Raw genomic sequence first — 15,266 nt, forward strand, 5'->3', positions numbered from 1 at the left:
TCAATGTGATTATTTTTGTTGCCAAACCGAGCCGAAATATCATGGCTGCTCACAATGACTAGCTTACCGTTTCAATTTGTCTTTATATTATACAAATCCACTGTCTGTTTTACAGAATCATTTTCCTGATGCTTCAGAGAGAGACAGGCTGGCACTAGACTCCATTCCACACATGGATCACAATCCCATTCAGCTGCTGCTCAGCCACATACTGAAGACCTAAATGTAAAGAATGTGGCCGATGGAAATTCAAGGCGTCCAGAGTGATGGTCGTCGAGGGGAAACTATGGAAAAGTAATACGGGTCATGAACTAAAGCGGTGGCTGGCTATCCAGCAGACGTAGTAAAAAAGAAATGACTGGGATGAAATTGAGAGGCTCATACAGCTGCCTGCATCCATTCACATGAGCAGTGAAATCAAATCTCAAGGCATCTATCTGACAATGAAGAAGAGAAGAGGAGTCAGAAAAAGGAATGGGAGAATGACAGGGTTCCGAGTCAGGAATGGGAAAATGTTAAAATCCAAAACGCAGTACTGCGAAACGAGTAATTATTGATTCTCTCCACTGTGCCATTTAATTTCCTCTGGATGGCCCTCTGCACCCTCTGCTCGGCTCCTCAGGCTCCAGCTGTACTCTACTGTATTATCTAGTACTGTACTGCATTATCTAGTACTGTACTGTACTGGTTAGAGCATTGGGCCAGTAACCGAAAGGTTGCTGGATCGAATCCCCAAGCTGACAAGGTCAAAATCTGAGCAAGGCAGTTAACCCACTGTTCCCCGGGCGCCGAAGACGTGGATTTCGATTGTTGCAGCCCCCCGCACCTCTCTGATTCAGAGGGGTTGGGTTAAATGCGGAAGACACATTTCAGTTGAAGGCATTCAGGTGTACAACTGACTAGGTATTCCCCTTTCCCTACTGTATTATCTAGTACTGTACTGTATTATCTAGTACTGTACTGTACTGTATTATCTAGTACTGTACAGTACTTTACTGTACTGTACTGTATTATCTAGTACTGTACTATATTATCTAGTACTGTACTTTACTGTATTATCTAGTACTGTACTTTACTGTACTGTACTGTATTATCTAGTACTGTACTATATTATCTAGTACTGTACTTTACTGTATTATCTAGTACTGTACTTTACTGTACTGTACTGTATTATCTAGTACTGTACTATATTATCTAGTACTGTACTTTACTGTATTATATAGCACTGTACTGTACTGTATTGTCCTCTGGGGGAGAACATGTGAGTGAGGAGGTAGAGGGAAGGGTTCCATGTGGTAAGGGACTAGCTCTAACTCACTGAGCGTATGGCTGCTTCATGGAAGGGCCCGGCTACAGGGGGCTTAGTAGTGTACACTCTCACTGTTTATGTACAAGTCAGAGACTAAAACGCGGTAGTAATTAACCACAAACTCCCTTCAGCTATGATCCATATGCTAATCCATCGCTGATCACTGTTTAAGATCTTAACCTGGAGATAATGTAACAGCAAACCAAGCCTTTATCATCTAGCCTAAGCAATTTGATGACTGGATCAACATAGTTTTCCACATAAACAAAACATAGACCTGTGGAGATATAGGATGCGGATTGTTGGCTTCTCATGATTATCACCATGCAATAGTAGTTCCTTGGCAGAAGTATTTTCTGTCTATCTTTGAGATGGTTTATGATTGAAACATGCGACAGAGCTCTATAGTAAGCGACCTGTACGGTCAACCAAATATCTTTGTAATTTCATAATCCAAGAAGCTGTAATACTGAGATCTACACCACCTCAGTCAATAACAGAAGAGTTCTTCTCTTGTTTTGACAATATGAGAGAGAGTCATGGCTGCTACCACAGACAGGCACAAACACCATTATTTATACTGCACTTCTGAGGTTGAGAACGGCCCATTCTTTGCACAAGGCAAACAGCCAACAACAACTGTCATAACAGAAAGGTCTGATGAAACCTCATTAAAACACTGCTTTAAGATATGAGAAAGACGAGTCTAACAAAACAGCAAAGCAGACAAGGTAATGTCAGCAGTGTAATGTACAGGTAATAGTTGCTCTGTGGACACAAAGTATGTAAGCAAGCATGTACTAACAACCATCTAAAGACATGTACATACGACATCAAAAGATATCTGTACTCCCAAGATTATTTCTCCTCAATTCTGCTCAAAAACTAGTGATGGGGAAATTCGATACAGTTACATATCGGTTTATTGTTTTGACGATATATCGTACTATGTCGTTTTGACAATATGCCAATATTATTTTTGCACTAGTTGGCTGTACCTGCACCAAATCTCCAGTAATGTTCCTTCATAGCTTGTTCTCCATCTTTTTAAATAGGGAGCCCATTTGTTTTCAGCACTTTTATTTCCATGACTGATCAAAACTTTTCTCATGGCCCTCTCTCATCTCTCTGCAGCAGACATATGCTGAGAAATATGTTTGGAACATCAAATCGCAATAAAATCCCAGTATCGAATCTCAATACATATAGAATCGTGAGAATCGCAATACATATTGCATCGGCACCTAAATATCGTGATAATAAGTATCGTGATTAATATTGTATCTTGAGTTCCCTGGCAATTCCTAGCCCTATCAAAAACCCTTCTCAAAACATTACGATCCAGTCTAAAGTGCTACAACTCCAAAAATCCCAAACTCACTAATCTCTCTTGAAAATGTTTTGCTGACTGTTCTGTAGGAGTCATATTCACTTAACTCATAAGCACATTACAGAAGGCTGAATGACAGCGAGGCAAAGCTCCCAGGCATAAATATCACAAGCCTTTAGTCCTTCTAACATCTTTTCTGCCCCTGCCACTCTCCTCTTCTCTCCCGTTCCCTCCTTCCCAGTCCACTCCCCGGGCCGGGCTGCTCTCACAAACCAGAGTAGAAACCCCTCTCTGAGTCTAAGCAGACACACCATATTTCCCTCCTCCTGGCTCATGGAGAGGAGACTGGCTCTGTGAGGACAGGAATCCTGCTCTGGGACTGACTGGGACACTGCATGCCGTGCCTCTGCCTCACCTCAAACCTGAACCTGAACCAGTGTGCTGCTGCCTAACCCCTCAGTGGGAGCCAAGAAGGAACAGCGTCCCGGGGGTGTGAAGAGGAGGAGTGGAGGGAAAACAACCCCTCCCTCCCTCTCTCCTGTGTCATATTGACTGACTGACTGACATACCGCTCCGTCCCTCCCACAGATCACAGCTAATGTGAAGGCTTTACTGTACTGCACCTCTGAGGTGAAAATAATGTACCAGTCTGGCTGTGGTCTCTTACCACACAGCCTAGTGTGACTGCTGCACTACTATTGGGACATTACACCTCAGTGTGAGATGGGCTGCATGTGCAGACAGGCAAGGGGCAGTGTGTGCCAAGCACGGGTCGATATTTCATTCACTGGCTGTAGGTTTCCACTTGGGAGAGACATGTGAGACATCTTTATGAGAAAATGAATAGGAATATGAATGCAATGTCATGTGATTTGTTGTAATGTCAAACTGCACTGTAGTCTACTTAATGTGCCGAAAAACAAAACGTCCTCCTCCTCTATCCAATGACCCTGTCATTGCAACACACACACACACACACACACACACACACACACACACACACACACACACACACACACACAGTCTTAAATGAGTCATCACCTCAGTACAATAACTTCCCAGAAAGGGGGATGATTACTTCATGAATATCAGTGGTCCAGGCTTTATCATTTCAAAGGCTGCTGTAGTTAATGCTTCATTTCTGGGATGTGAATCAATATCATTAATCAACCACTGTACTGCTTCAGTCCTTTGATGGTGTAACAGGAAAGAGAGAGATTAGAATAACAGCAGCAGCAGAAATAGTCCTTTGAGTCTCTCAGCAGGGACTGAAGGCCTTACACTATCAGGTAAAACTACTGCAGAAACACTGACTGTGAAATATTCAATCTCTGGAAAAGACACTGGTCAGATACGGCCAATAGAGGACATGATAGATTGGTTGATTGATAGATTGATCGATATTAACTTTATTGACATTGGGGCCACTTACGTCGATGGCGTCCCTCTCGAAGATGCGTAGCTGCAGGAAGAGTTCCAGTTTGATCTTCCTCTCCTGAAACAGGTCTTCCATCTGAGCCTGGGCCTCGTCCAGCTGCTGTAGGACACTCTGGATGTGGGCCATGGAGCTGTTGTGGGGAGTCTTGTTACTGGAGATAGCAGAGTCCCTGTGTGGAGGCCGGAGTCAGAGGTTAGATAGGTCAACACACACATTAAATACACTCCTTTCAACATCATGAATGACATGTAACATGGTAGGTGGTGGAACAGCTAGCAGAGTTGAATTATGTGTTAGACGGCATGCTCTTAGAAGCTTCAAATGCACCTCTGTTGCCAGTTAGTAGCGTGCAGTGCTGCTATCAATGTCTCTTAATGGGGACAGTAATACTGCTCTACAATGCTGCACAGTTCTAAATAAACTACCTTTATTACTTGGTAAATTAGCTCAGATCTACAAAAGTAGAGGGGGTAGCATATTTCTATGGCGGGTAGGGGCTAGAAGGGATGGATTTAGGATGGAGGATGAGTGCTCTGTGAGCTACCTGAGCTGCTGGATGAGGTCCTCTCCCTCCTTGATGACGTTGACAGTGGCCTGCAGGGTGGTCTGTTGCTGCTGGCCGAAGCGTTTGATCAGGTCCTGCACCGCCTCCACAGACTCAGCATACACGTCGTCCAGCAGCTCCTTCTGCAGCTCCTCCAACCACGTCCACAGCTGCATGGGCACACAGTGACAGACAGCCCAGGCGGCCAACCAGAAATACAGTAAGAGGTCTGCCGGCCAATCACACGAGAGCAACTTGTTATGCTACAAACACACTAGAACGGTAAAGGAGATGACTGCTATCACACAGAGAGGCAGGTAAAGATGGACAAATGAAAAGCAGAGGAGAGAGGGAGAGAGAAAGAGGAGTGAAGGAGGGAGCTGCATTGAGTCATTGGGGCAGGATTAACTATCTGGTTATATTGGCATGGTGGCCCAAACCAAAGCACCCGCACCAGCATGTTGGACCCTCCCTGCTAAAATCTACTACCCACCGCTTTTTTTCAGTGCATCCCAAATGGCACCCTATTCCCTATATAGTGCACTACTTCTGACCAGCTCCCGTAGGGCCCTTTTCAAAATAAGTGTGCTATGTAGGGAATAGTATGCCATTTGAGACCAAAAATGTGTTTTGTTCCAGTTCATACAGCTCTATTTTTCCATAATAACACACAAGGACAGGCAAACACAACACAGGCTAAGAACAGAGGAGGAGAGTTGGAACAGGACCTAATCCACCTCTATACAACAGATGGGTATTATTACACCATATGGACGGATAAAAGAAATGATGAATTCATATGAATATCAGGTCACCACCAACCAGTGTGTGAGTCATGTACTGTAAAGATGATATCAATGTCAGCACACAGAGTAAAGCACAGCGCACTGGCACAGAACCTTTACAGAAAGGTTAATGCTGTTCATTAATGCGTAAACGAATGACACTGATTGAAACAACACAGATTGCAAGTTAACGTTCTCATAAAAACTTAATATTGTTTTTAGGAGACTACAGTGAAGCACCACCTCTATAGGTAAACCTGCCACCTCCATCTCAGCCACAACATTGAACAATGGGAAGAAACACTCATTCCAAAGGTCTGCCTTCTTACAAGGGAAACCTTTCAAACACAACACACGTAATCTTCACCACAAATGAAGGCATGACAAATTATAGCTTTGAATAGAAGGCATTTCAGAAACAGAACAGCTTCTTAAATTGTGGCAATAGCTCGAGGCTCTAGTCTAGTGGAAGAGAGTAGAGGGGGAGGAAGGCACTGTGTTTAGGCTGTTGGAAATGTGTGTTACGCTCAGGAAAAGATGCCTATATGTCAGTGTCAGAGTCACTTTGGGCAGCACATCCGCTGGCACAGGACACATCATTAAGTGATGATGCCCGAGAATACGGTGTTTGGAGGATATATCGGCACAGGTGTTGTTAGAGTGCCGGCAAACCGTGCCAATTTATCCTCCAAACACCAGCTTCGAGGGCATTATCACTTTTATATTACAGGTTACCAACATATTCAAATAATGATTTACATATTTGAATTAAAATGTTATTTTGAGGAATTTATTCATACTATTTCATCCTTACACAAGATATGGTCCCGACAAATCCAGGGTTGCTACCCAAGCTGGCTGGTCGTTCGTTCTATTGGTTCGGTTGCCAGAGACGCAACCCACTCTTATGGATCCGCCCCTTTTTTTCCATTTTCGCCTAAAATGACATACCCAAATCTAACTACCTGTAGCTCAGGCCCTGAAGCAAGGATATGCATTTTCTTGGTACCATTTGAAAGGAAACACTTTGAAGTCTGTGGAAATGTGAAAGGAATGTAGGAGAATATAACACAAAAAAACTGTTCTTTTGTATTTTTTTGGTACCATCATCTTTGAAATGCAAGAGAAAGGCCATAGTGTATTATTCCAGCCCAGTTTCAATTTAGATTTTGGCCACTAGATGGCAGCAGTGCATGTGCAAAGTTTTACACTGATCCAATGAACCATTGCATTTCTGTTAAAGATTTTGTATCAAGACTGCCCGAATGTGCCTAATTTGTTTATTAACCTCTCTAGGGTAGGGGGCAGTATTTTCATGGCCGGATAAAAAACGTACCCGATTTAAACTGGTTACTACTCTTTTCCAGAAACGAGAATATGCATATAATTGGTAGATTTGGATAGAAAACACTCTAAAGTTTATAAAACTGAATGGTGTCTGTGAGTATAACAGAACTCATATGGCAGGCCAAAACCTGAGAAGATTCCATACAGGAAGTGCCCTCTCTGACCATTTCTTGTGCTTCTGTGGCATTTCTGTCGACAATACAGCATCTCTGCTGTAACATGACAATTTCTAAGGCTCCCATAAGCTCTCTGAAGGCGCCAGAAAGTGGAATGAGATCTCTGCTGTCTCTGGGCTAGGTACAGGAGCGCTGTTTGTGAGTGGTCAGGCTGGTGGCTCAGAGATAGGAGATGCGCGGCCCCGAGAAGTGGCCATGTTTTTCTTTCAGCCTTTGAACGAAAACAACGTCGCCCGGTTGGAATATTATCGCTATTTTACGAGAAAAATAGCATAAAAATTGATTTTAAACAGTGTTTGACATGCTTCTAAGTACGGTAATGGAATATTTTGAAATGTTTTGTCACGACATGCGTCCGCGCGTCACCCTTCGGATAGGGACCTGAACGCACGGAAAAAACTGAGGATATTTGAACATAACTATGGATTATTTTGAACCAAAACAACATTTGTGGTTGAAGTAGAAGTCCTGGGAGTGCATTCTGACGAAGAACAGCAAAGGTAATCCAATTTTTCTACTAGTCATTCTGAGTTTACTGAGCCTCGATGTTGGCGAGTGTCTGTTTAGCTAGCCTTGATGGCCAAGCTATCTACTCAGAAAATTGCAAAATGTGCTTTTGCCGAAAAGTTATTTTAAAATCTGACACCGCGATTGCATAAAGGAGTTCTGTATCTATAATTCTTTAAATAATTGTTATGTATTTTGTAAACGTTTATCAAGAGTAATTTAGTAAATTCACCGGACGTTTTCGGTGTGTATGCTAGTTCTGAACGTCACATGCTAATGTAAAAAGCTGTTTTTTGATATAAATATGAACTTGATTGAACAAAACATGCATGTATTGTATAACATAATGTCCTAGGAGTGTCATCTGATGAAGATCATCAAAGATTAGTGCTGCATTTAGCTGTGTTTTGGGTATTTGTGATGCATGCTAGTTGCTTGAAAAATGGCTGTGTGATTATTTCTGGCTGGGTACTCTCCTAACATAATCTAATGTTTTGCTTTCGCTGTAAAGCCTTTTTGAAATCGGACAATGTGGTTAGATTAGCGAGAGTCTTGTCTTTAAAATGGTGTAAAATAGTCATATGTTTGAGAAATTGAAGTTATAGCATTTTTAAGGTTTTCGTATTTCGCGCCACTCGATTCCACTGGCTGTTGACTAGGTGGGACGATTTCGTCCCACATACCCGAGAGAGGTTAATAACTTTTCATGTTCAAAATTCTGCACTCTCATCAAACAATAGCATGGTATTCTTTCACTGTAATAGCTACTGTAAATTGGACAGTGCAGTTAGATTAACAAGAATTTAAGCTTTCTGCCAATATCAGATATGTCTATGTCCTGGGAAATGTTCTTGTTACTTACAACCTCATGTTAATCACATTAGCCTACATTAGGTCAACCGCCCCGTGGACGGGACACCGATCCCAAAGAAGTTTTAAGTCTTTTTGTTCTGTATCCATGGACGCGACCCAGTCGTTTGTTCTAAACGTTCCATTGCCATACTGGCTGGCAACATTCCTATGCCTTGCTTGCTAGCTAGCCAATAACGGCTAACTTACAGTCACATCAAACAGTGTAGCCAGAATAACAACAAAGTAGCTGCATTTGCATTTGTTTAAGCTATTTCCTAGTGACATTTATTTGGATACATCCATAACAATGAGCTAATGAGTGTGGTGTCGGAGTGTGGTGTCAGGAAAATAACCTCACACTCAATGTCAACAAAACAAAGGAGATGATCGTGGACTTCAGGAAACAGCAGAGGGAGCAGCCCCCTATCCACATCGACTGGACAGTAGTGGAGAAGGTGGAAAGGTTTAATTAACTCGGCGTACACATCACAGACAAACTGAAATGGTCCACCCACACAGACAGGGTGGTGAAGAAGGCACAACAGCTCCTCTTCAACGTCAGGAGGCTGAAGAAATGTGGCTTGTCACTGAAAACACTCACAAACTTTTACAGATGCACAATCGAGAGTATCCTGTCGGGCTGTATCACCGCCTGGTACGGCAGCTGCTCTGCCCATAACCGGAAGGCTCTCCAGAGGGTAGTGAGGTCTGCACAACACATCACTGGGGGCAAACTACCTGCCCTCCAGGACACCTACACCACCCGATGTCACAGAAGGCCAAAAAGATCATCAAGGACAACAACCACCCGAGCCACTGCCAGTTCACCCCGCTATCATCCAGAAGGCGAGGTCAGTACAGGTGCATCAAAGCTGGGACCGAGAGGCTGAAAAACAGCTTCTATTTCAAGGCCATCATACTGTTAAACAGCCATCATTAACATTGAGTGGCTGCAGCCAACATACTGACTCAAATCTCTAGCCACTTTAATAATTAAAAATTGGATGTAATAAATATATCACTAGTCACTTTAAACAATGACACTTTATATAATGTTTACATACCCTACATCACTCATCTCATATGTATATACTGTACTCTATACCATCTACTGCATCTTGCCTATGCCGCACAGCCATCGCTCATCCATATATTTATATGTACATATTCTTATTCATTCCATTACACTTGTGTATGTATATAAGGTAGTTGTTGTGAAATTGTTAGATTACTTGTTAGATATTACTGCACAGTCGGAACTAGAAGCACAAGCATTTCGCTACACTCACATTAACATCTGCTAACCATGAGTATGTGACCAATACAATTTGATTTGATTTGATGATGTGTGATTTCACCTAGCATAGAAGGTGTGCTCTCTCGTCAGGACACTGTTGTTCAGAGGAGCTAGCCTACAACACAGCTAACACAATCCCTTCAAACTGAAGCTGGAAAGACTGCAAAGTTGCTGCACTTAATTTCGTTTGACCTGTTTTCTATTGATATTTCTTTGTATATATCCATACAATTTATGCCGATTCATGACTTCGACTGTCTGAAAAAAGTTGCCTGTCTGTCTCATCCCAACACTCGACTCCCGACACCTTCATTACTATGTGACAGTAGGAGATCGAATTTGAAAATGTAAACAATGTTGCAAATGTCGGAGAGACATACAACAAGATTTATACAAATCTCCTCTGTTGAAAACTAAATGTTAGTATAAAAGAAATGTGAGATAATGTCTAGATGCTTTTTATAGTGGAGATCAATTTAATAAATTGCCTGGCTGGGCTGATGAGACAGTGGATTGCGCAGTCAGATGGAACAGAGTTATTAGGCATTTAATCGTAATAGATTTAGCCGGTGGTCTTATGGAAAAGACACTGGCTGGAATGCGGTTTTAACCAATCAGCATTCAGGATTAGACCCACCCGTTGTATAAATACAATATAATGCACGCAAGCACACACACTCACAATTCTACTCTTCAGTGTGTGGGCGGTGTGTTGTGTGTCAGTACTGATGTAATAAATTCTTCATGCCACTAAACTCCTGTACCTCTTACTACCCTGGCTGGCTGTCATCTCTTTCACAACATTAACTGGGCTGTGGCGAGGGGGGAGGTTGAACTCCTTTAAAGGTTGAACTTAAACTTTCCTCAGGGTGAACAGGGGAGAACCCTCACACAGCCCTACCATGAGAACATCTACACCAGATGTCATTACCACCTCCAGAGGGGTATCAATATTACACCAGCTAGCTGGCAGGTCTCAATACACACAACTTTCTTTAATAGTTAAAAGGGTTTAAAGTCATTTCACACTCAGATTCGTGCAATTTAGTAGACTCTGAGCCATAGCCCTGACTAGAGACATACTATAGATCGAATACAACAATAACTTTCATTAGTACAGTTTTTTCAACAGGTACATATCTACTGTATAAGCCTATAAGGGGACCCAGGCTCGTACCTCTTTGACGTGAGTATGGAAGGCCACAGACATGTCCAGGAGGACCTTACGTTGCTCCACGCGACGTACAAAGTCCTGGATGCGGTCCTCTAGCTGGTGGGCTGCCTGGTAAATTTCCTCTGGATCACATTCTCCTGTCTGGGCCAGCTGCTCTGCTGCCTCCAGCAGCTTGTCAGCATTAGTATAGGTGTTCTGGACAGGGGGACATTAGAAGAGACATTATGTGGACTGCCACATTACAGGTAATTATAAACTCAGCAAAAAAGAAACGTCCCTTTTTCAGGACCCTGTCTTTCAAAGATAATTCGTAAAAATCCAAATACCTTCACAGATCTTCATTGTAAAGGGTTTAAACACTGTTTCCCATGCATAAACAATTAATGAACATGCACCTGTGGAGCGGTTGTTAAGACACTAACGGCTTACAGACGGTAGGCAATTAAGGTCACAGTTATGAAAACCTAGGACACTAAAGAAGCCTTTCTACTGACTCTGAAAAACACTAAAAGAAAGATGCCCAGGGTCCCTGCTCATCTGCGTGAACATGCCTTAGGCATGCACCAAGGAGGCATGAGGACTGCAGATGTGGCCAGGGCAATAAATTGCAATGTCCGTACTGTGAGACGCCTAAGACAGCGCTACAGGGAGACAGGACGGACAGCTGATCGGCCTCGCAGTGGCAGACCACGTGTAACAACACTTGCACAGGATCGGTACGTCCAAACATCACACCTGCGGGACAGATACAGGATAGCAACAACAACTGCCCGAGTTACACCAGGAGCGTACAATCCCTCCATCAGTGCTCAGCCTGTCCGCGATAGGCTGAGAGAGGCTGGACTGAGGGCTTGTAGGCCTGTTGTAAGGCAGGTCCTCACCAGACATCACCGGCAACAACGTCACCTATGGGCACAAACCCACCGTCGCTGGACCAGGCAGGACTGGCAAAAAGTGCTCTTCGCTGATGAGTTGCGGTTTTGTCTCACCAGGTGTGATGGTCGGATTCGCGTTTATCGTCGAAAGAATGAGTGTTACACCGAGGCCTGTACTCTGGAGCGGAATCGATTTGGAGGTGGAGGGTCCGTCATGGTCTGGGGCGGTGTGTCACAGCATCATCGGACTGAGCTTGTTGTCATTGCAGGCAATCTCAACGCTGTGCGTTACAGGGAAGACATCCTCCTCCCTCATGTGGTACCCTTCCTACAGGCTCATCCTGACATGACCCTCCAGCATGACAATGCCACCAGCCATACTGCTTGTTCTGTGCGTGATTTCCTGCAAGACAGGAATCTCAGTGTTCTGCCATGGCCAGCGAAGAGCCAGGATCTCAATCCCATTGAGCACGTCTGGGACCTGTTGGATCGGAGGGTGAGGGCTAGGGCCATTCCCCCCCAGAAATGTCTGGGAAATTGCAGGTGTCTTGGTGGAAGAGTGGGGTAACATCTCACTGCAAGAACGGGCAAATCTGGTGCAGTCCATGAGGAGGAGATGCACTGCAGTACTTAATGCAGCTGGTGGCCACACCAGATACTGACTGTTACTTTTGATTTTGACACCCCCCCCATCCCTTTGTTCAGGGACACATTATTCCATTTCTGTTAGTCACATGTCTGTGGAACTTGTTCAGGTTATGTCTCAGTTATTGAATTTTGTTATGTTCATACAAATATTTACACATGTTAAGTTTGCTGAAAATAAACGCAGTTGACAGTGAGAGGACATTTCTTTTTTTGCTGAGTTAATGAACATATGGCTAATAATATATAAAGGAATAAGTTCACAAACTATAATACTCTTTTTCTCTGTGTGTGTGTATGTGTGTGTCCCAGCTTACCTGGGCCACCTCCTCAAAGTCCTCATGTCTCTTCTGCAGGGCCCGAGCTCTGTGTAGGGACTTCCCCACTCCGGTATGCTTACTGAGGAAGGCTTCACCATGGTTCTCTATCCAGTCCAGCACCTGCACACACACACACACACACACACACACACACACACACACACACACACACACACACACACACACACACACACACACACACACGGGCAAGAGAGTGAGAGACTGAAATACCCCCGGTACAGAGGGTTTGCCAGAGCCGTGTCTAATAAAGGCTGTTATTAGGACACTAGAGTGATGTAGCACATGCTCGATCACAACATCTGTGTACAGTGATAGGCCTTAGGATAGTCGCTACTTGGAATCAGATACGTTGAGTGTTTGATTGAGCCTGCCTGGCTACAATGGAACCAATTAAATAGGCTAGTCCCAAAATTGCACACCCAGAACTGCATGCAGGCTCAATTAAATGCTTGAAGCATTTGCAAGAAAACAGATACTATTTGAACCCAGGTGTGGTGACTACTACCCTATGAACAGGGATGTTATTGGTATGTACTGTATGCGCTGATCTGATGTGCTGCGCCACAAGGGGGAGCTTTGGGACTTTTAGCTTGACGAACTGTGTCTGGGACAGCTCTATAGATGGCCCTGTTCTGTCTAAGGCTACTGCCATAACATAATGCCTTCCCAGTTCAGACCCACCCTCTACCCTCTGCTCTGCATCACTGTGCCAAGTCTGGGCCTGCGTCTCAAATGGCCCCCTATTCCTAGTCCATAAGGTTTTGGTCAAAAGTAGTGCACTATATAGGGAATAGGGTGTCATTTGGGACACAGCCTGGTACTTTTAATAAGGAAACATGGATGAAGAAATCCATAATCCACTACAGACCAACGTGTCAGACTTTCTATGGACTGTGATAATATATCTCAGTTAATAACGGCCTTATTATTTATTGAACAGATGGGTGGCCAGCTGCCTCATCTCACTATTATTGCTGAATAGAAGAATAAACAGGATTTTGATTGTGGTTTTTCAAGGTCTCTCCTCTTAGAGCGCATCATTCTATGGGACATATGGAACAAGCAAAACATTATGTGGCAGTAAATTGGATTACCATGGCAACTAGTACGTATCAGGAGAGAGAGAGAGAAACAGAGAGAGAGAGAGAGTGGGAGAGAGAGAGGGAGGGAGAGAGAGGGAGGGTGAGAGAGAGAGAAACAGAGAGAGAGATACAGAGAATAGCGAGCATGTCCACAGGGCACAGAGAAGTAGAAACCAGCTCAGTCCTAATCACAAGGGTCTGTCAGCCCCTCACACAGATATGTTTTCACTCAGAAACCCCAGGAGCCACTGAAAACACTTTGAAGAAAGTGGAGATGGATAAATGTACCCCGCAAAATTACAACACAGTTCTCTTTAGTTTTGAACATGCATGAAAATCAGGTTTTATATGAATAAAACACTGTACAATAAGTATAGTGGTCTCTGACAATGATGGTAAGGTGTCTGTGTATTATGCATTCTGTATGTTCGTTTGTGTGTGTTTGTGTGTATGTTTGTGTCACTGTGTGTGTGTGTGAGGTGTGTGTGTGTGTGTGTGTGTGTGAGGTGTGAGTGTGTACGTGTTGTTGTGTGTGTGTGTGAGGTGTGAGTGTGTATGTGTTGTTGTGTGTGTGTGTGTGTGTGTGTGTGTGTGTGTGTGTGTGTGTGTGTGTGTGTGTGTGTGTGTGTGTGTGTGTGTGTGTGTGTGTGTGTGAGGTGTGAGTGTGTATGTGTTGTTGTGTGTGTGTGTGTGTGTGTGAGGTGTGAGTGTGTGTGTGTGTGTGTGTGTGTGCCTGCGTCTTCCTCAGCGTGTGTACCTGCTGGACGTCCTGTTGGAAGACACAGAGCTGCAGGCGCTGGTGTAGCCGGACCTTGCGGTGTTGCCAGATGTTTTCCAGTTGTCTCTGGTGGTGTAGCACCTCGTGGATGATGTCCAGTACGTGGTGCACCGCCTTGGAGTAGTTGGCCGAGGCCGTCAGCGAATCAGCACTGCCCGGGGTCAGGGGCCGCTGCAGCTTGTCCAATAGGGACTTCCCGTCTTGGCTCACCTGGAGAGGAAAGGAGAAGATAGGAGAGATCCCAGGTGAGGTGGGGAAAAGGTTGACAATGAACTTTGAAAACACAACTGAATTGGAATTATGCAGGATTTCTTTAGTGCATGTTGCAGATGCTATTTATTTTACTTTAAAGCACGATGACACAAAAAGTGCTAATGACCGACTAATCCCTAGAATGTTTAGTGACTGCAGGCCCCACAGTACCTCAGAGTAGGCAGTGGTGATGTGCTCATAGAGTCCTGTGTGATGGTGGATGGTGTCCTCCAAGTCCTGTAGCTCAGAGGGCAGGTCTCCTTCTCCACACGCCTTACACCACGGCTCCACATTACCCATGTACTGGAGGAGACACACACACACACACACACAATCACACATTATAATGGTAATCACAAGGGTGTGTGTGCATGGTGGTGTGTGGTACAGAAAGTAAAGAGACCAAAACCTATAAAAGGTTAAAGGTATATTATGCTAATTCTAAACAGCACATTAGTTCTGCTACTTGAACACTTTTCTATTTTAGAAGGATTAAATAACGTCATGACTACCTAAATGTACCACAGCATTTGT

The 15,266-nt window shown here is 43.9% G+C and overlaps 1 protein-coding gene across 6 annotated transcripts in view; it reads right to left on the minus strand.

Annotated features, from left to right (window-relative positions):
- The window catches only part of LOC115180595 (triple functional domain protein), a 133,346-nt gene that overhangs the window by 47,507 nt on the left and 70,573 nt on the right, over positions 1-15,266 (minus strand). For all 6 annotated transcript variants that reach the window (XM_029742818.1, XM_029742798.1, XM_029742809.1 and 3 more), the window contains 6 exons: positions 14,904-15,035; positions 14,460-14,690; positions 12,597-12,719; positions 10,763-10,954; positions 4,622-4,791; positions 4,072-4,246 (listed from right to left, as the gene is read on the minus strand). In XM_029742818.1, coding sequence (XP_029598678.1) covers positions 4,072-4,246; positions 4,622-4,791; positions 10,763-10,954; positions 12,597-12,719; positions 14,460-14,690; positions 14,904-15,035 — 1,023 coding nt within the window. The remainder of the gene's footprint in view (positions 1-4,071; positions 4,247-4,621; positions 4,792-10,762; positions 10,955-12,596; positions 12,720-14,459; positions 14,691-14,903; positions 15,036-15,266) is intronic.

This window comes from Salmo trutta, chromosome 3 (genome assembly GCF_901001165.1).
Source record: "Salmo trutta chromosome 3, fSalTru1.1, whole genome shotgun sequence".
Classification (NCBI taxonomy): Eukaryota; Metazoa; Chordata; class Actinopteri; order Salmoniformes; family Salmonidae; genus Salmo; species Salmo trutta.